The sequence below is a fragment of the Corvus cornix genome, chromosome 28 (genome assembly GCF_000738735.6).
Source record: "Corvus cornix cornix isolate S_Up_H32 chromosome 28, ASM73873v5, whole genome shotgun sequence".
Taxonomy (NCBI): Eukaryota; Metazoa; Chordata; class Aves; order Passeriformes; family Corvidae; genus Corvus; species Corvus cornix.
Genome location: NC_046356.1, coordinates 1,505,251 through 1,523,947, shown reverse-complemented (window position 1 = coordinate 1,523,947; position 18,697 = coordinate 1,505,251). Strand labels below are relative to the sequence as shown.

General features: G+C 47.1%; 1 protein-coding gene across 2 annotated transcripts in view; it reads left to right on the top strand.

The window, feature by feature from the left end:
• The window catches only part of AP3D1 (adaptor related protein complex 3 subunit delta 1), a 43,412-nt gene extending 27,837 nt beyond the window's left edge, over positions 1-15,575 (top strand). The window contains exons 17-33 of one of the 2 annotated variants that reach the window (XM_039566151.1): positions 91-232; positions 978-1,049; positions 1,793-1,868; positions 2,656-2,855; positions 3,513-3,586; positions 4,780-4,803; positions 5,853-6,063; positions 7,289-7,351; positions 7,962-8,060; positions 8,801-8,950; positions 9,074-9,121; positions 9,467-9,656; positions 10,700-10,788; positions 11,779-11,864; positions 12,206-12,327; positions 13,056-13,135; positions 13,301-15,575. In XM_039566151.1, coding sequence (XP_039422085.1) covers positions 91-232; positions 978-1,049; positions 1,793-1,868; positions 2,656-2,855; positions 3,513-3,586; positions 4,780-4,803; positions 5,853-6,063; positions 7,289-7,351; positions 7,962-8,060; positions 8,801-8,950; positions 9,074-9,121; positions 9,467-9,656; positions 10,700-10,788; positions 11,779-11,864; positions 12,206-12,327; positions 13,056-13,135; positions 13,301-13,396 — 1,822 coding nt within the window. In that variant the 3' untranslated portion in view covers positions 13,397-15,575. The remainder of the gene's footprint in view (positions 1-90; positions 233-977; positions 1,050-1,792; positions 1,869-2,655; positions 2,856-3,512; positions 3,587-4,779; positions 4,804-5,852; positions 6,064-7,288; positions 7,352-7,961; positions 8,061-8,800; positions 8,951-9,073; positions 9,122-9,466; positions 9,657-10,699; positions 10,789-11,778; positions 11,865-12,205; positions 12,328-13,055; positions 13,136-13,300) is intronic. The other variant, XM_039566152.1, reaches the window with a different exon arrangement.
• The last annotated feature ends 3,122 nt before the right edge of the window (positions 15,576-18,697 follow it).

Below are 18,697 nucleotides of genomic sequence, written 5' to 3'. Positions count from 1 at the left end.
ACTTTAAATAATAAAGCAAAGTATATGATGAGACCCTGAAATTCTCAGGGGTACTGAGTCAAGCTGTTTGTTTGCTGCAATTCTTCCCAGCCTGGACCTCGATGCCTGGATCAATGAACCTCCATCAGACAGTGAGTCTGAAGATGAAAAGCCCAAAACAATATTTCATGAGGAGGAACAAAGGCATTCCAGACACAGACAGCCAGAAATAGATGAGGAAGAACTGGCCAGAGTGAGTGAATGCTAAAATGTTTTTCCCTACATAATTCAGTAGTAATCTAAGTGGTGCTGAAGCAGTGGGGGCTGTTGTGGATTCTTCACGTAGCCAGGGAGCCCTTCTGCTCTCCATAGCTCAGGGAAGCTGATCATTGATGTGAGCTGATGCTCGTGGACTTCAGCAGCTCCTGTGAATGGCTGTAACATGACTGTTCTCAGCAGTGATCCCATCTTTCCTGCCTCTGACTTCTTTGGTTTCACAGAGAGAACTTGGTGTTACACAAATCTTCACTTCTTCCTCTCCCTGCAGAAATGAAAACAGAAGTGTTCCAATTGCCATCAAAGTGATCTCTGGGAAGTTATTATCTCCAGTCTGTAATTAAAAAGCAAAGAAAGTGTTCTAAGGAATATTATAGTATCCCATACAATAGCTTGGGTTGGAAGGGACCTTAAAGCTCATCTCATTCCACCCCCTGCCATGGGCAGGGACACCTTCCACTGTCCCAGGCTGCTCCAAGCCCCATCCAACCTGGCCTTGGACACTTCAGGGCTGGGAATTACTAATGGTACTTGCAGTTCTCTCCTAGTATGTCTGGTAACTCAGAACTGCTTTGTCACACACAAGCTGCTCTGCTCTAGTCTTTTCACAGTAGTTATGTATTGTTCCAAAAATGCAGGGAGATTTTGTTTTGCACTTTGGTGTCTTTTATCTCTTTGCTTGCAAACAAACATTGTAACTGCAAATCCTGTTTTGCTTTTAGCGTCGAGAAGCCCGGAAACAAGAACAGGCAAACAACCCATTTTATATTAAAAGCTCTCCTTCCCCTCAGAAGGTGAGTCTGAATTGCAGTATCTCACTGGCCTCTGCTGTCACTGTGTGAAGGCTCCCTGAGTGTCAGAGCTTCAGCCTCCTCTGGGCCATTCTGGTATTTCCCCTGCAGTTCTGGCTACTTTATAATGTGTGTGGACTGGAGTGGCTGCCTACAACTGTTCTTATAACTCCTGTTTGTGTTGAGAATCTCCTGAGTGACCTGATACCCCCAGAGCAGCCTGTGAGTCTGTGCAGTTTGTCCCTGCCCTGGGTGATGGCAACATTCGCATCCCCAGGCACTTTGCTCAGAGCCCTGCAGAGGTGGGTGACTCTGGAACACACACTGTGTTTTGTGGATCAAAAAGTTGCTGTGGTTTCTGAACACCTTTTTCAGGGAAAGCACTTCCTTTGTTCCCTCTGTATCCGAAGGACTGCCCCATGTTCCTCACCTCCAATCTCCAACTTTATCTTCTGAAGTGGCAAGTTATTAGCAATAAAACACAAACCAAAAATTCTTCAGAGAGCTGCAGTAATTCTTCAGGGTAGTAGTGGGGTTAAAAAACTGTAGCTAAGAGTAGGGCCCTTTATAATCAACTGGCTTTAAAACACACACTGCTACCTCACAGGATTAGTAACAAGCTGTTCCATTCCTGTCCTGTAAAATGTTCACTTAAGGTATTGAACTGCTTGATGGTTTGTAATGTGTCTATTTACAGACATTTGTGCTGGTGGTGCTCAGAACATAACAAATCTTTCTTTTCCCAGCGATACCAAGACACTCCAGGGGTGGAACATATTCCTGTGGTCCAGATCGACCTTTCTGTCCCATTAAAAGTTCCAGGTAAACACAGCTAATCTTCAAAAATAATTAAAGAAATTCAGTTAAGCAAAAGCCATAATTCCTTCTTAGGAATTCCACCTGAGGTTTTGAAGGGCAAGGAACACGCTTTCATTAGAGTCTTAAATATATCTCCTTAATTAACGTTTGAAAATACTACTTTGCACTCTGAGTTCCTTTCAAGATAATATTAGAAATAATTCTGTGATTAGGAATATCGTGCAGCTAGGTCTGTAATGTGTAGAGTAACCACTGTTCTGTGTGGCAACAGTCACCTTCAAAATATCTTGGAGGTCTGATGGAGGTGATCAGTAGACATTAAATAGAATCTAATGGTAGAGATACTATTTGAGTATCTTGTTTCAATTATCAAAAGGTAGTTGTGTATCTAAGGTGTGGTTGGATACAGCACTGAGAAGCTGTTGATAAAGTGCCTTACATTGCAAGGGGTGAGTTCTAAGGGCACATATTTAAGGTTTTTTCCTAAAGTTGTCGGTACAGCAGCAATGTCACCAATTCTCCTTAAAATTTCATTGTTTGGATGCTCCTTGTAATGCAGTTAATGCAGCCAAGAATCAGGGAGCAGGATTGAGCTCTGTCCTGTTTCTGGAGAGATGGAGTGGACAGCAAAGCTGTTGCTTGAGGGGCTGTGTGAGAGGTGATGTGGAAGCACAGGGAGCTGTGGATCTGGCTGGCTTGGGAAGCTGAAAGCAGGGCTCCTTCCTGACATGGTGTTTCAGTGCTCAGTCCAAGTGCCCTGTACCTGAAAGCAGCTTGGCTTTCCCCACAGGAATGCCCATGTCAGACCAGTACGTGAAACTGGAAGAAGAGCGAAGGCATAAACAGAAACTGGAGAAAGACAAGAAAAAGAAAAAACAGAAAAAGGAGAAGAGAGGGAAGCACCATCGCCACAACTCTCTGCACACAGAGAGTGAGGAGGACATTGCTCCAGCTCACCACGTCGACATCATCACGGAGGAGATGCCAGAGGTCAGTTCCTGTGCTTGGGGTCTGGGATTTATGTGTGCAGCTCTTGAGAGATTTTTGCCCCCACAACTGCAGCCAGTCCGCAGTGTGGCAGTTCCAGAGCTGTGGTGTCTTGCAGAGCTGTTTCACAAGTGACTCAGATGATCCCAGGCTGTTCTTTGCAGGGAAAGAAATTACTGTCTTTTTTTCCCACAAAAAGACAAAAATTGCCACTGAAGCTATTAAAAAAAATCAAAACCAATGAAACAATGTTCATCTCTGCTGTAAAAGTAACACTGTCCAAATAGCATTTATTATGCTCTGCTGCTTCACTTTGACAGTAACTTGCTGTCTAGTCAGCAGCTTTGCAGCTGATGATAATTAATTGCAGATGCTAATGATGTCATCTGCATTTGTTTCTAAAATTTCCTTTAATCAAAACTGAACAGCAGCAATTCAAATCCTGCAGTTTATGAAGAAGGGGTTTCTGTTCTAAATTAATCTTGTAACTGGATGCTGCATTGAAGTGCATTGTTCCTGTAACTTACTGTGCCTGACTGCAGCTGGCCTGGTCCAGGCCTCACAGGCTCAAAAAAATTTAATTTGGGTGGTGTTAAGCTTGAGTTTGAAAATTGCCAGTGGTTTGCTTCCTCAGTGGATGTCTCTTTATCTGTCCTGCAGAATGCTTTGCCCAGTGATGAAGATGATAAAGATCCCAATGATCCCTATAAGGCGCTTGACATAGATCTGGATAAGTAAGTGGCAGTTCTGTGTGCGAGTTCACTGGGGTGGTAGCGGGAATGCCTGAGGGCAGGGCTGGGACTGAGCAGGCAAAGGCACTACAGGCCATAGGGGAAAAGGCTGAAGTCTCTCCCCATGGCTTGGCTGAAACCTCAGGTGCTCATCCAGCTTGGGCTCCCTCTGCAGCTTGGATGATGAAATCTCAACCCCTGAGTATGGGAGAGGTTTGGGAAGGGCAGGGGAGTCATTAGATGTGGTGTGACTGAGGGAGTCTGGAAGCACAGGCAGTGTCCCTGGTCAGGTGTGGGTTACTCTGAGGTTTGGGTGTCCCACTGTGTCTGCCATGACCTGTGTTGGCACTGAGTGTGACCTGTGTCCATCTGTCCCCCTCAGAACCTCTGTGTTCATGGCAAGCCTGTGCTGTGATCACCGACCAGTAACACCCAGGCTGTCCCACCCCATTGCCCTGTGGCCCTTCAGTGTGGTCCCACTGTTCTAAAGTGTTGTTCTGACATGACTGAGTGAGCTGCACGTCCCACCTGTGACCAGGCTGGTCCCCACCCAGCTGCTGGGGCTGTTCCAGTGCCAGCACCTCGAGCCCCTGCATCCACATGACCATGAGCACTGGGCTGTTCAGTATTGCACATGGAGATTGGTTTGGATTTTTTTTTAGTTGCTGTTTTACGAAATCACCATGCTAAAGAATAATTGCTGATTTATGGTCCAGGGATGCCTCCTGTAAAGTTTGGAAAACTCTGCAGGCCCATGTGGCTGTGTGTAGGATCTCTGCCTTCCTCTGCTACTTGAGAGTTTGTGCCTTTCTTTGTAGTTCCAAATTTATAGGGCTTTGGCCCCTCAGTACCTTGTGAAAAAGTGTTATAGCACTTTTAAAAAGTGAATAAAACAATTTTTCTGAAAAACTTCCTTTTTTCATGAGCCAGTCAAAGTCTGCAGGGACAAATATGTAAAAGGAAATTAATTTCTGACTGTAGCCCCTGGATTTGCTTGGTGATCCTCACCAGCATTGGGCACACCCAGCAGAGCAGGTCCTAGGTGCTCCAGGAGGCATCCAGGACTGTTGGATTGTTCCATCCATTCCCTCCCCTGTGCCATGAGTGCTGTGCTCTCCTGTCATGGTTTCTCATGTCTGTGTCCTCTCTCTTTCCTTCTGTGCTTGCACTGCTCTGTCTGTCACGCTCACACGCAGTCTGGTTTCAGGGAAGCCTTCCAGGTAAGAATATCTCCTCAGTGTTGACCTTTGTCAGGTTGGATGATTTTGGACAGTGTAAGTCCTTGAAGGGTGGTGGAACTGTTGACGTCAGTGACCCTTGTGTTTGTGTGAGTCTGTTTTGTCACTGGCTTTCAGCACCAATGCTGTTCCTGTACAGGTGTATCTGAAATAGTAAAAGATGAGGCCTGTTTGCTGTTCAATCTTCCATTAGTGTGTCTGAAAGTGAAAAATTAATTGGTTCTGGTTCTTAATGCGATATAAGCAAAAACACTGAGGCAGTTGAGGCCATTAGAAATCTTCCTGAACTGGTGTTTCAGGTGCAAACGTGAAAATTAACATTAAATAAAAGCTAAGAAATAGAAAAAGATGCAGTTGGTGAAATTCTTGCTGATTTTTGAAAATGTTTGACAAGAATGAGAGAAATTTTTGTGGTGTTTTTTTTTCTCCAAGTAGTAGATTTAGGATACAGTGTAAATATGAACTGCTATTGGTGCTTTCTGGAAACGGGTGTCTGAAGTTACATTTAACTTCTAAAATGTGATAGTAGAGTAGAAATTCATAGTGCAAACTTCCAAAATAAAAATTACTTAGAATAATTCCCAGTTGGAGCGACCTGTTCATCAAGAGCAACAAACCCCACACCCTTCAAGGGCCGTTGAAGCCATGCTGGCATTCCACTGCTCGAATTTCCACTCTGTTGAAAATGCTGTTCCACATCCTTGCTTTTCCTTGGAGAGGGATTCCATGGAAACGCAGCATAACCCTACATGGAGCTGTTCTTCTGGGGGTGTTGCTCAGCCTGCAAGCCTCTAGCTGGCACCTCTAAGGGTTAAACAGCAAGACCTTGGCTCTCAGTCACCTTCCAGTTGTTTCCTCTGACTCCTGACCCACAAGGGCAATATCTGCAGTTGCATAAATAAACTCCAGGTACAGAGCTGATTTCAGGTTTGGGGGCCCAGCTCCCTAAAAACAAAGCACACCTTGTCTTGGACAGATCATCTGGCTGAGGGAGGCTGGTTGCAGGGAGTAATGGGCTCCTTCTTTTCAAGACCCTTAGCAGACAGCGAGAAGCTGCCAGTGCAGAGACACAGGAATGTTGAGACCCTGAAGTCACCAGACTCAGAAGTTCCCCTAGTAGAGAAGAAGAGCAAGAAACCCAAAAAGAAGGAAAAGAAACATAAAGAAAAAGAGAGAGATAAAGGAAAGAAGAAAGAGAAAGAGAAAAAGGTGGTACAGGAGGAGGAAGAAGAAGGAAAAAAGGTAATTCTCCCAGACTTGTGTTATTTTAGCTACTGCTGTTATTTATTGCTGAGTTCAGTTTGTTGCTAAGGAACAGTCACATTTGACAGTTCAAACAGCTGAATGCATTCAACCTTTACTCCCTTAAATTTTTACAACTGTAGCAGCAGGTATTTAAAGATTTCTGTTAATAAAAATAACATTTACTTACCCTCATAAGTTAGCAGAATTCAGCTTACTGCAGCCTACACAGCAGATCTGCCAGAGCTCACATGGAAGCTGAGTTCGCTGATATTTTGTCTGTTCTCCAAGTGGGGAACTCCTTAGCAAAATATCTGGAACTCATGTTGTGAGTGTCATTTGTTGTGCATCCTGTCTCCCATGTACTTGAGAACCTTTCAGTTATAAACCCTGCCAGTAGCTGTCAGTTACTCTCAGGATTTGAAGTGTCCTCCTGTTAACCCCCCTGCAGAGCTGCACCTTCCCTCTGCACTGCACCCCTTGGAATGCCCGGGGTACCCTGGTGTGGGGGTGCTGGGCAGCTGCTGGCAGCTGGGCCCGGCTTTGGAAGTGCTCAAAGACCAAAGTGAAGCTTCTTGGTGTGTTTGCTCCTAAATGTGTCACAGCATCTGTGCATGAGGAGCATTCTGGAGTGCTGCATTGCCATGGGAACTTAAGGTTTTGATTTAATTGTTGTAGAGTCACAGAATCCCAGAATGGTTTGGCTTGAAAGGGACCTCAAAGCCCATCCAGTGCCACCCCTGCCATGGCAGGAACACCTTCCACTGTCCCAGGCTGCTCCAAGCCCCAATGTCCAGCCTGGCCTTGGGCACTGCCAGGGATCCAGGGGCAGCCCCAGCTGCTCTGGGCACCCTGTGCCAGGGCCTGCCCACCCTCCCAGGGAACAATTCCTTCCCAATCTCCCATCCAGCCCTGCCCTCTGGCACTGGGAAGCCATTCCCTGGCTCCTGGCCCTCCATGCCTTGTCCCCAGTCCCTCTGCAGCTCTCCTGGAGCCCCTTTAGGCCCTGCAAGGGGCTCGGAGCTCTCCCTGGAGCCTTCTCCTCTCCAGGTGAGCACCCCCAGCTCTCTCAGTCTTTCCTCATAGGACAGATGTTCCAGCCCTGGGGTCTTTATGTTTTGGTTTTCTTTTGTTGTTGTTGTTGGGAGGGGTTGGGGTTTTTATTTGATTTTTAAGAAAGATATGAAGCCAATGATAATGGTGGTTTTTTTCTCCTAAAATTCAGGGAGAAGACTTGGATTTCTGGCTCTCCACTGCTCCACCAGCTGCTCCCACTCCCCAGCCACAGGTAGGAAACTTCTCTGGGTATTTATTGCCTGCAGGCTGTGCAGGAGCGCTGTGTCATGCTGCAGCACAGAGGGGGAACATCAGCTTCATCTCTTCAACTTCCTGCTGGGGAGAAGGAATATTGTGTCTGCCCAGTTCATAGAAACCGTAGTGGAAGAACTTGAGGCTCATTCTGTGCAGATCAAGGAATAGAAATAGAGATACAGATGCAGCTCCAGGCTTGGTTGATTTTGTTATTGATGGGTATAATGTAACACAGTTGTATGGTTTTATTTCCCAGTATGAGATAGACTCTAGCAGCATTAATAGACATGAGAGACAGACTGTGAAAGAAAAATTCTCATGAATTTTGATGGGAAATTCAAGAGGAAGAGACAAGGAATATAAGGGGATGGATTCCTTGGAGGAAATTTTTTGAATCGTGTCCTCAGGTGATTGTATTTGCTGGGTTTCGGAGGCATAAAATGAAAGCCTTGATACCATGTTAGCCTGGTATTGTTTCTGGAATAACAGTTGTGAGGAGTTGTCACTGTCGAGTTTCTTTTGCTGTGGGATTGGGTTGTTCCAGCTGCTTTCCATCAGTATCATAATCATCCTGCTCATCTCCTCAGAGTGAGCCTGGAATGGGCACTGCTGTGGTGGCTGAACCTCAAGAGGTAAAAACAGAAGAAAGGGAAGAGCAAGATGAGGAGGAGGAAGATGAAGGAAAGGTAAGTGGGTTAAATTAAGAGGAAATTGCCTCAAGTTGCACCAGGAGAGGTTTAGATGAAAAGACTGGAAAAGATTGTCAGGCTTTGGAACAGGCTGCCCAGGGCAGTGGTGAAGTCACTGTCTCTGGAAGTGTTAAAAAAACCTGTGGATGTGGCACTTGAGGACATGGTTTTGAGGTGGATGTGGTGGTGCTGGGCTGATGGTTGGACCTGATGATCTTAAAGATCTTTTCCAACCTTCACAATTCTCTGGTTCTATGAAGTTGCTGTCACCCTTCAGCCCTATGCTCCTGCTGCCTCAAATTCCTTAAAAAGCAGCACACAGCAATTACCAGCAGCATCTGTTCAGTGCAGTGACCACCTGCAAATGTTGCATCCTTGAGGAGCTATAAACACCTCGTGGTGAGAGGTTGGGTTGTTCCTGAGCCAAGGACAGGTCCCAGTTAAAGCTGAGCTTCCAAACAGCTGAAGAGATTCAGCCTTGTGCTGTTCCCAGGCTGCTTTGGGATAAGGTATTGGCAGCTGGTGCAGAGCAGGGTTTACTGGGACTCCACACGCAATTACTTTTGGGATTTAAGGAATGGTAGTTCTGGTTTGGGTTCTGCAGTAAAGGGAAACTTTGCTCAGCCCAGGAAGTGCAGAGAGCGAGAGTCTGGAGTTGGAAGTGTGGTAAAGGGATCGTGGCTAGAAATCGAGGGTTTCTTTAAGGGTTTGTTGTAGTTTCTTGTTCTTCTTGGTAGAAATCCTCCAAGCATAAGAAGAAAAAGCACAAGAAAGAGAAAGAAGAGAAATCAAAGGATAAAAAGAAATCCAAAAAGAAGAGCCATCATGGCGAGGAGGAGCCCCCAGAGTCAGTGCAGAATGGGACCCTAGAGGATGAGCCACTACCGGTGAGTAGCTGTGCCCAGGCCTGGGGATAAGGCAGAGCTCAACTGGTTGGGAGGGAGGACAGTGATGGCCTTTTTCAGAGCCATCAGTTGTAGTGTGACTGGGATTTCTCGCTTGTTTTTCAGCCCATGTCCAGTTATCGCCTCCTTGCTGAAAACCCGTACATTAAAATGGTGAGTTTGGGGTGTTCTGTTCCAAATGTTGTCTCTCTGTGTTCCCTAAGAGAGGGGGTACCCTGGGGATGGTGTAGTGACTTTATGTAGCCATCACATAACTGAGGAACTGTTTAAATCCCAGGGGGTAGAACTGTAACCAAGCTCCATTTCCTTTCCTTTGGGTGTCCCACTTTAATTTCTAAGTTGATATTTTCCCAGTCCTTAGCTGATCATCAGTGTGTTTTCATAATCCTCTAGCTACACCAAATTACCTCCCTTTTGAACCTGGTTTTATCCCCATGCTGTGTTCTGTTCCTTGAAGTTTCTGACTCTTTCCTGTGACATTTTTCCCTTCATTTGCAGACCTATGATATTCAAGGAAACCTCCAGAATGACAGCCAAGTTACTGTGTCTGTTATCTTTGAGAACAAAAGCACTAGCTTCCTTAAGAGCATGGAACTGAATGTCCTGGACTCTCTCAACACTAAAATGCTCCGACCGGAAGGATCATCAGTACACGATGGGATACCTGTGCCCTTCCAGCTCCCCCCTGGTATGCACAGCTTTGCACAGGGCTCTCGGAGTGTGGCTGGCCCTGCACTGCCCTCCTGTGGGAAGAGCTGCTTGAACTTCTTGCTGTTTTCCAGAAAAACATCTCTGGGTGTTCCTGGGCTTTCCCACAGTTCCTTGGAGAAGATAAGCCTTCTCCCAGTATTGCTGTAATGCAGGTGGTTCTGCACAGCAAGAGCAAAGCTTTAATCTAGGGCTGGGAGTCCAAATGTCTGAGTTCCTTTTCCAGGTGCCTGCAGGCTGGCACACCTTTGACTACAGGAATCCAAAATTCATTATATGTTTGCTGTGAGATTTAAAATGAAACAAGGTGATAGGTTTGTGAAGAGTTAGAATCCACTCTGGATTTATTCTGGAGCTCTTGTCCCACCGTTTGAGCGGCAGAGGCCTTATGCAGTGAAGGTTTGTGATAAGGATGTGTAAGGAGGGGAGCTGAGCCCTCCAGAAGTATTAAGCACAGAAATGAAGGACAATGGTTTTGTACAGAGCACAGTAGTACAGCCGGATCAGTGAACTTCCCTGAATTTCACTTCACCAAGGAGTTAATTTGAATCCTGAAACAGCTCACAGAGGGCTGCAGTGGCCTCAGGGTGCATTTCAATCCCCCATGAAGAGCAGTGGAGTATTTGATTTGGTTTTAAATCTGTATAAGGCAGTTCTTAACAGTCTTGTAGATTAAAAGGAAAACATAGAAACATTAGAATTCAAATTAGCTCTGAAAGCTACTCTGAAATGTTTATAATATAATTTCCAGTTATCCAAATAGTTAAATATGTGACACTGTGAGACTTTGCCCAGGCACTTGCTCAATAACCTCCACCAAATGCCAGCTCCCGTTGCTGCTTCTGAGAGACCCAAGTGCTGTAACACTGTTGACTCACCACAGCAATTGTGTGTAGAACTCTCTTCCAACTCAAAGAACTTGGTTCAAAAATAGTCTGCACATACGTCAGTTTATTCTAACCATTACTTAGATCTGAAAACCATGTTGTGACCTGACTTTTCCCTCTCCTCTCTTCACACTAGGAATCTCTAATGAAGCCCAGTTTGTGTTTACACTTCAGAGTATTGTTATGGCTCAGAAGTTAAAAGGAACACTGTCCTTTATAGTCAAAGTAAGTGCAGCTCTCAACTGCCTCTGCTTCCCTTGGAACTGCGTCAGGGAGCTGGACTCGGGTGGGAAGCTCTGCTCTCGAGCTTTTTTTAGGCATCATTTCATCCCTGCTGCACCAGCCCATTCTGTGAGGAACATTTTCACATGACATCTTGTGCAAAGAGTGCCCTCAGTCCTGCGTAAGCAAATCCTAGATTGTCATTCCTGGCAGTGTGTGAGCAAGGCAGCCTGAACATGTGCCACATTGTCAGCTAGAAAATCACACTGAGCTGCTGGGGAGGGGAGGGATGGAACCAGGCTCTGCTCCTTCCGATCTCAGTTTTCCAGGGACTGGTTGGACACTGCAGCCTGGTACAAGGCTGGAAAACAAAAATAAGAATTGGATGCAGTTATTAAGAGTGCAAACCCGGACCAAGAGCGAGGTCAGTGGAAGGCATTGTTTAGCAAGTATTGAGCTGGATAAGACTGTGTGGGTTTCTGATGTTGTTTCAGTACAGTTATTGATGAAAGAGCTGCGTGAACAGCTCGAAGGAAATGAATGGAGACAGTTGTGGCTATTCCTGAGTCAGCCATTATCTCTATTTTAAGGGTTTCTTAAAAATAGCTTGCTAGTCCTATTTTTGTACCTAAGAATCTTGGAACTATTAATTTATTATTTTGCTCAGGAAATAACAAGCTGTAAAACCACATCTCCAAGTGTTAATTTAAACTCAGTCTGCTCAGTTGATTTCAGTAGAGTGCTGGCAGAGCTGCAGCCCATTGTGTCCCTTACCTGTTCGAGGTGTACGTATCAACCCAGCTGCCCAAATCTTTGAGTGGGCAGATGTTGTGGTGGGATTGTTCTCAGACTGATCCTTCAGGCCTCGCTAGGCTGTTTCAGATGGAACTGAGCCCCAAGCTCCTCGTTGGTGCCTGTGTGGTGGGTGGGGGTGGCTCCTCCTCTTGCTGCCCCAGGGCTCCCACTCACCTCCTCTCCTTTGCCCCGTTGCAGAATGATGAAGGTTCAACCCATGAAAAACTAGATTTCAAATTGCACTTCAGTTGCGCTTCATACTTGATCACGACACCTTGCTACAGGTGAGTGCCTGTGCTGTCCCTGGCAGGCTGAGCTCTGCCTGCTCCTGAGGGCTTGGGCAGTGTCTCTGTGAGGGGTAAATGTTCGAATATGTCCAGTGACCTATTTCAAGTGGTGCTGCAGAAGGAGCTCTGTGCCCTGTGGGCTGGCAGAGGCAGCGCTGGTTGAGGGCACAAGCTGCTGCAGTGGACTCTGGAGTGTGGTTTCCGTATTTGCTGTAAGCCCATTTTCCTAGAGCTTGGTAGCACTTAAGCCTCTGTACCCTGACGTGCTTCGTAGGGCTGATGGGACAGATTTCACTTGCATTTCTAATAAAACATTTGCTTTCCTTCCTGTTCTGCAGTGATGCTTTTGCCAAGCTCCTAGAGTCTGGAGATCTGCACATGAGTTCTATTAAAGTAGATGGAATTAGCATTTCTTTTCAACATCTACTGGCAAAGATCTGTTTTCATCATCATTTTTCAGGTGAGTCTTCCTTGATGCAGAACCTTCTGCAGAATTCCATATTCTAAAATCTCTGCTGTGCTTGGTGAGCACAACACTCCATGGGCTCAGCAATCACAGGAGCAGCCGATAGCCAGATTAAATACATTTGGGAGAGTTTTCTCCAGTTTTGCAACACTCAAAGCATGCAGTGTTCTTCAAAATGAATTCTCCTTGTGTCCCTGTGGAATTCCTGCAGCCCAGTGAGGCATGTGACAGGTATCGTGGGAGCAGCTGGTGGGGAGTTCAGGCTGTAACTGTTCTCTGGAGGGGTGGGTTTGATCTGCAGGGCTTCAGCCTCCTTCCCCAGTGCTTCATTTCAGTGAGGGAGAGCCCCAGCTATTCAGGTTTGGGTTTATTAATTAAAACACAAGCACTGGCTGAAGCAAAACAACCGGCTGTTTCATCATGCTCTGGTGTTTGCATTAGACATTGCCTCACTGGAAGTATTTCTGGGGAAGAAATCTACATTCTGAGCAGTGTTTTTGCCACAGAACGTTTGTGGCTTAGGAGACAAATGACTCACCTCATTATTGTGAAATGTCCCAGAGAGAAGCCAGGAGGAGCCAGGCACATCTTAACCCTGACTTCCTCCTCCCCTCTGTAGAAGCCTCTGTTCCTCGAGGCCAGGCAGAGCAGTGGCTGCTCTCGGGAAGCAAGGCTTGAATTAGAATTGAATTGAATTAAATGAAGTTCCTGTTTCTCTGCAGTTGTGGAACGCGTTGATTCGTGTGCATCCATGTACAGCCGTTCTATCCAAGGCCATCACGTCTGCCTACTGGTAAAAAAGGTGAGAGCATTGTAACCCCTGAGAGAAACTAAACCTGGAGCCTTCCCTGCCTTCCTCTACTTCTTTCCAGTCCCTGACCAGGAACAACTTTATCCCCACTTGGAAGAGGAGCTAATGGATTTTTCTCTTCTTTTTTTTTTTTTTTTTTTTTTTTTCCTTTCCAAGGGAGAGAACTCTGTATCCATAGATGGGAAATGTAATGATTCTACCCTGCTTAGCAACTTGTTGGATGAGATGAAAGAGACATTGTCCAAGTGCTGAATATTCCTTATAAAATACTCCAACGACAAGAACCACACCCAACGTGTAAAGACGAGCAGACCCAAGTGTTAAGTTTCTCCCTCGTACGCATGTACTACCCTGGGGCACGTGCTTTCAGTTAACTCCACCATTGGTTGCAGTTTAGACATTTTAAGGCTGTATGTTACCTTTTTGTTTTCAGAACTTTTTACAAACTGTGGTGTTAACCCTTTCTAGCCCAAAGAGATCCTGGTGACATGACTGGAGGAGGGAGGGGAGGAGGGAGGGAGGGAGGGGCGGGCACTATTTATTCAGCAGCTCATGATGATCCCATGACCTTCATCTGCGTGGGATGGGGACTGAGCAGGACTTTATCAACAGTAGCACAGTTTGTTGCTTGTGCTTATGCCAGGGAAGGTTGATTTAATCCTTAGCCATGAAATATGTCTTCAGGGCTGCTGTAGTTGATGTATATTTCTAGCAGAGGCTGGTGCTGGACCAGAAGGCCTCTTTTTTTGATTTTTTTTTATATATATATGATTTATTATTATTATTATCTCAAGATCTATTGTGATCAGCATATAAACATCCTCCATCTCCTTGAGCTAATCCAAAGGAGCCCTGCGAGAACTGGGATGTTTGAGTTTCTGTTTATAGTAGTTGCCTTGAGCCTTAACCTTCTTTTAGTGACAGCTGGAAGAGTCAAGTGTGGAAGCATGAAACGGGCTGAAAGTGTTACTGTTTGGGTCTGTGCTCCCCTCGACTGCCCCACACATGGAGTCTGTCAGGCCTCTCCCCTTTGAGCTGTCTCTGCTGATGTGTTTTATGAGTCCACTTCAATTTCACATTCCTGAACAGTTAAGCTGTAGCAAGAAACTGGAAATCCAAAGGGGTCTGTTCCTGCTTTTTTATCCTTCCGCTCACCAGCTGAGGTTGACCATTACCAGGTTAGAGAAACAGTAATGGGTGCAGCCCCTTGTGTGCAGCTACATGCCCTCCCTCTGTGCTCTGAAACCAGCAGGGTCATTCTGCCTCAGTGTCCCCTCAGTGTCCCTCGGCCCTGCCCTTGCAGTGAGAGCAGATTTGGCAGCACAAGTGCCCCTGGGTCCCTGTGGCAGAGCCCTCCCTGCCGGGGTGCAGGAGAGAGGGATAGACTGGGAGCCCCTCTCCCTGCCAGGGTACAGGAGGGGAAGTGGGTGAGGAGCCCCTGTCCCAGATGCAGGAAGGAGGAGGGATGAGGATCCCCTCTCCCTGCCAGGGTGCAGGAGAGAGGGGTCGCAAGGAGCTGCTCTCCCTGCCCCGGGGTGTAGGATGGGGAGGGGGCTGAGGAGCTGCAGATTTGGGACTGTAGCAGTTGCTTTAGAGGGAAGAAGGGAGGGTCTGGGAAGTGAAGCCCATTCTGCACTGTTGGAATCTTGTGGAGTCACCAACGGGACAGGGATGTCCCAGTGTCCTGCAGAGATGCTCAGTGGATGTCCCTCTCCAACATCCCCTGTTTTCAACTTATTTTTTATTCCCCCCACTCCATTTCTTTCCTGGCCGTTCCACACCCAGCAAGCAAAACTCCATGGAACGGTTTTGCTTTGAGGCACAAGTCAGGAGCAGTTGGCTGCTCCAAAAAAGTGCGCAGGGAGGAGCTGGCTGGGTCTGCACGTCTCCAGCACCACCACCACTCCTAAAACACTGACCCCCTACGCAGGGAGCAGGATGAAGCGTTGATCTTATCCCTTGGGTGATGTCCTGTACTTTACGCGTGTCTTGTGCTCTTTACACTCTTCCCACAGGAGGTATTTTGGCAAAGGCTCTGCTCTGGTGCTCTGGGTTCCTTGCCAGGCCCAGCTCCGTGTCCGACCGCGCTGCCAGGACGTGGAGGGTTTGGTTTTGGTCAGCCTCCCTTGGTTAGCCAGTTGTGTATTAGAAACTGAACATATTAAAATTGTCTTAAAGGATAATGTTCCTCAATTAGTGTTTGGGTTTTTTAATTCATGGATGAAAACTGTCACTTTAGCATGTAGAGTCTCTTACAGAATCCTGTGCAGTGATTCTAGAATTTTGAAACTGTATGATGTGTTACATTCACAAATTTATTTGCTATCAACATTCCCTGAGAAAAAAAAAAAAAAGAAAAAACAACATACCACAAGCTGCTGTAATGATTTTGTGTCAAGATGATCCAATAAACTTTCAAAACAAAGTTAAATTTTTGGCTTTGTAAATGGTCCTTTCATAAGACCCTTCCAGTGTGGCTGGACCCAAAACCAAGGTATGGATTTATCATGCCTGAACAATGTATCTTCAGTGGACCTAAGAGGAATCTCCTTCCAAAAGGAGGTAGGGAATTCCTAACACCACCCCTTTGAAAGGCAGCTCTGCAGCAGCAGCTGTCCCTACCACTGAAATTACAGGAAAAAATAATTCAGACTATCTCAGTTAAATCTCTTTATTTTTTGGATCACAGTTGCAGCTAAAATCCAACACTTAGAAAAATGGGAGCTCAGGTCTGAATGAGGCTGGAATCACCCCCTGCTGTTGCTTCCTCTTGGCCTCCGGTGAAATTCATGACAAACTTGGTGGCATTGAGATGAGGGCAGGAAAGAGGCCTTGGCTTTGCTGATGCTCCAGTGGTTTCCAGTCACACCAGACCCTATGAGAATCATCTTGGGACAGAAAATCCCTGGGGCTGAGTCAGGAGCCACCAGTACTGGGAAGAGCTCAGGAAGTTGCTGGCCCCATCGCTGGCAGACACTGCACAGGAAGGATCCAGATCCTCTTGTTTCAATACTGCAATCCCACACGGACCTGCTGTGGGGTGGTACTGCACAGATCTGATGGAAGGGGATGAAAACGACAGCAAACCCCAACCCAGGAAGTGCCTGGAGCAAAGCTCAAGTGTTAAATGAGCCCCAGGAGCTGAACTCGGGGCCAGGTGGGATCCTGGGCTGTGCCAGGAGGAGCACTGGCAGGGGGACCCGGGAGCTGATCCTGATCCTGCCCCTCCCACAGCCCTGGAGTGCTGTGTCCAGTTCTGGGCTCCTCTGGAGCAGAGGTGGAGCTCCTGGAGTGGGGAGCTGTGCAGGGCTGTGAGGATGATGAGGAGATGGAGCATCTCCTGTGAGGAAATGCTGCAGGAGCTGGGGCTGTAGCAGGGGGAAGAGCAGAGATGGATATAGATAACATTATATATATATGGATATATACTCTATAAAGTGCCTGAAGGGAGGTATTAGAGGCTGGGGCCAAGTGACAGGACCAGAGGTAACAGGAAGAAACTGGAACACAGGAAATTCCACCTGAGCAGGGGAAGAACTTTGCCCTGCAGGTGCCGGAGCACTGGCACAGGCTGCCCAGAGAGGTGGAGTTACCTTCCCTGGAGATCCTTAAAAGCCATCTGTACACAATCCTAATGTGCGGTGTGGGGTATGCCCAGCCCCTGCCCTGGAGGGATCTCTGCTGAGATAAGAGATTTCACAATCGCCCAGCAGGACTCCCTGGAAAGGCAAACACTTTGGTCACGGCGAGGAAAAACAGACCCACAGTCCTTTAGGAGACCCTATGCAGCATCCCAGATCCTCTGTAACCCATTGGCCTTTACTGATCCCCTGTATCCCTATAAAAGCAAGCTCTCTGGGCCCCTACGGAGAGAGGGTTCTTGTCCCTGGCTCTCCCCTTTGCCGGAGGGAACCCACAATAAAGCTCCTTCCGTGCAGAACCCAGCCACACGAGCCTCTCGTCTCTCTCTCTGGTCTGGCTTGGCCTGGAGGCTGCCCTGCAGAGCTGAGCTGGAATCACGAGCTGATATCACTAAAGAGCTGACAGTCTCTGCAAGGGCCCTCCTGCCAGCAGCTGAGGGAAGACACCGGGCCTCGGGAAGGCGATTCCTTTTGGGACCGTCTCCCCGGACCGGTCACCTCTTCCCGGGTCAGAGCCGCTGACCCCCCCAACCAGCTGCAATAGTGCTCAGGGGCCCCTGCTGAGCCAGGTGAGCTCCAGTGGTGCCTCCCAACCTCAATTCCGTGATTCTGTGACTGGGAGCTGCCCGTGAACCTGGCACACAGGCTCCTGCCCTTGGGCAGAGCATCATCTGCTCCGTGGAGGAATCCAGCCAGGGAGGCCCCAGGGCTGCTGGAGCAGGGCCCCGGCTCTTCCCGGGAGCCAGGAGCGGGAGCAGCTGCTCTGCAGCAGCATCCAAGCTGCTGGGATGAGCCTGCGCCAGCCCGAGCTGCGGGAGATTCCCCTGAGGAGCTGAAGCTTCAGCCCAGGCTCTTCATCTGTGAAATGGGGGGGAAATTGGGGTCTGGGGTGGGGGCTGTGAACACCTGGAGGGACTGAACTGGGGTCTGGAAAGGTTGCGGAGCACCTGGGCTGGAGAACTCCAGGCCCCAGCCAGGAGTGCTGGACAACGCCCGGTGGGGCAGGACCCTGGGCCGAGGGGAGGGAGCTCTGCAGGGTCCGGTTCCAGCTCGGCTTCGGGCACCCTTTGTTTTTGGGCTTCCCAGGGATTTCCCACCGGGGTTTGACTTTCCCCATCCTGACGTTTGTGAGAAGTTCCCTTTGAAGCAGCGGCTGCTTCCAGCCGCTTCTCCTTTTTGTGGCCTTCAAGCTCAGGTCTGGGCAAGTCCCTTCAGCTGCCCCAGTTCCCTGGACCGTGCTGGACCTGGCCGGGGCAGAGCGGGGGCTGCTGCAGCCCCTCGGAGCCCCCGGAGCATCCCTGGGCTCTCCCTGTTCCTGAAAAACACAAACACTGAATAAAGGGAAATAAAAGGAAACAAACAGAACAGAATAAAATGGGAAAATAAGTTTAAAAGAGGAAAATAAATAGAATAGAAGAAAGTAAATAAAATAGAAGAGAGGGAAATAAATAACTGGAATGGAATAAAAGGAAAAAATAAATACAGTTAAAAATAAATAAATAGAATTAAAGAAAATAAATGATAAAATAAAATGGAAGAAAACAGGTAAAATAAAAGAGAATGGAAAACAAACAGGAGCGAATAGAAAATTAAAATAGAATAAAAATAAAATAGAAAATAAAAATAAGATTAAATAGAAAATAAAAATAAGATGAAGATAAAATAGAAAATAAAATAACGACAAAATAGAAAACAAAATAAAGTAGAAAATTAAAATAGAAAATGAAAGAAAATAGAACAAAAGAAAATAGAATAAAAGGAATTCAGATAAGTAGAATAAAAGAAAATTTAGAAGTAGAATAAAAGAACATAGAGTAAAATAAGCTAGAACAAAATTTTAAAAACACGATAAAACACGAACTGTCTCCCCACCACCATCCGCTGTGCCTTTCCCCACCCCGGCCCGACCCCG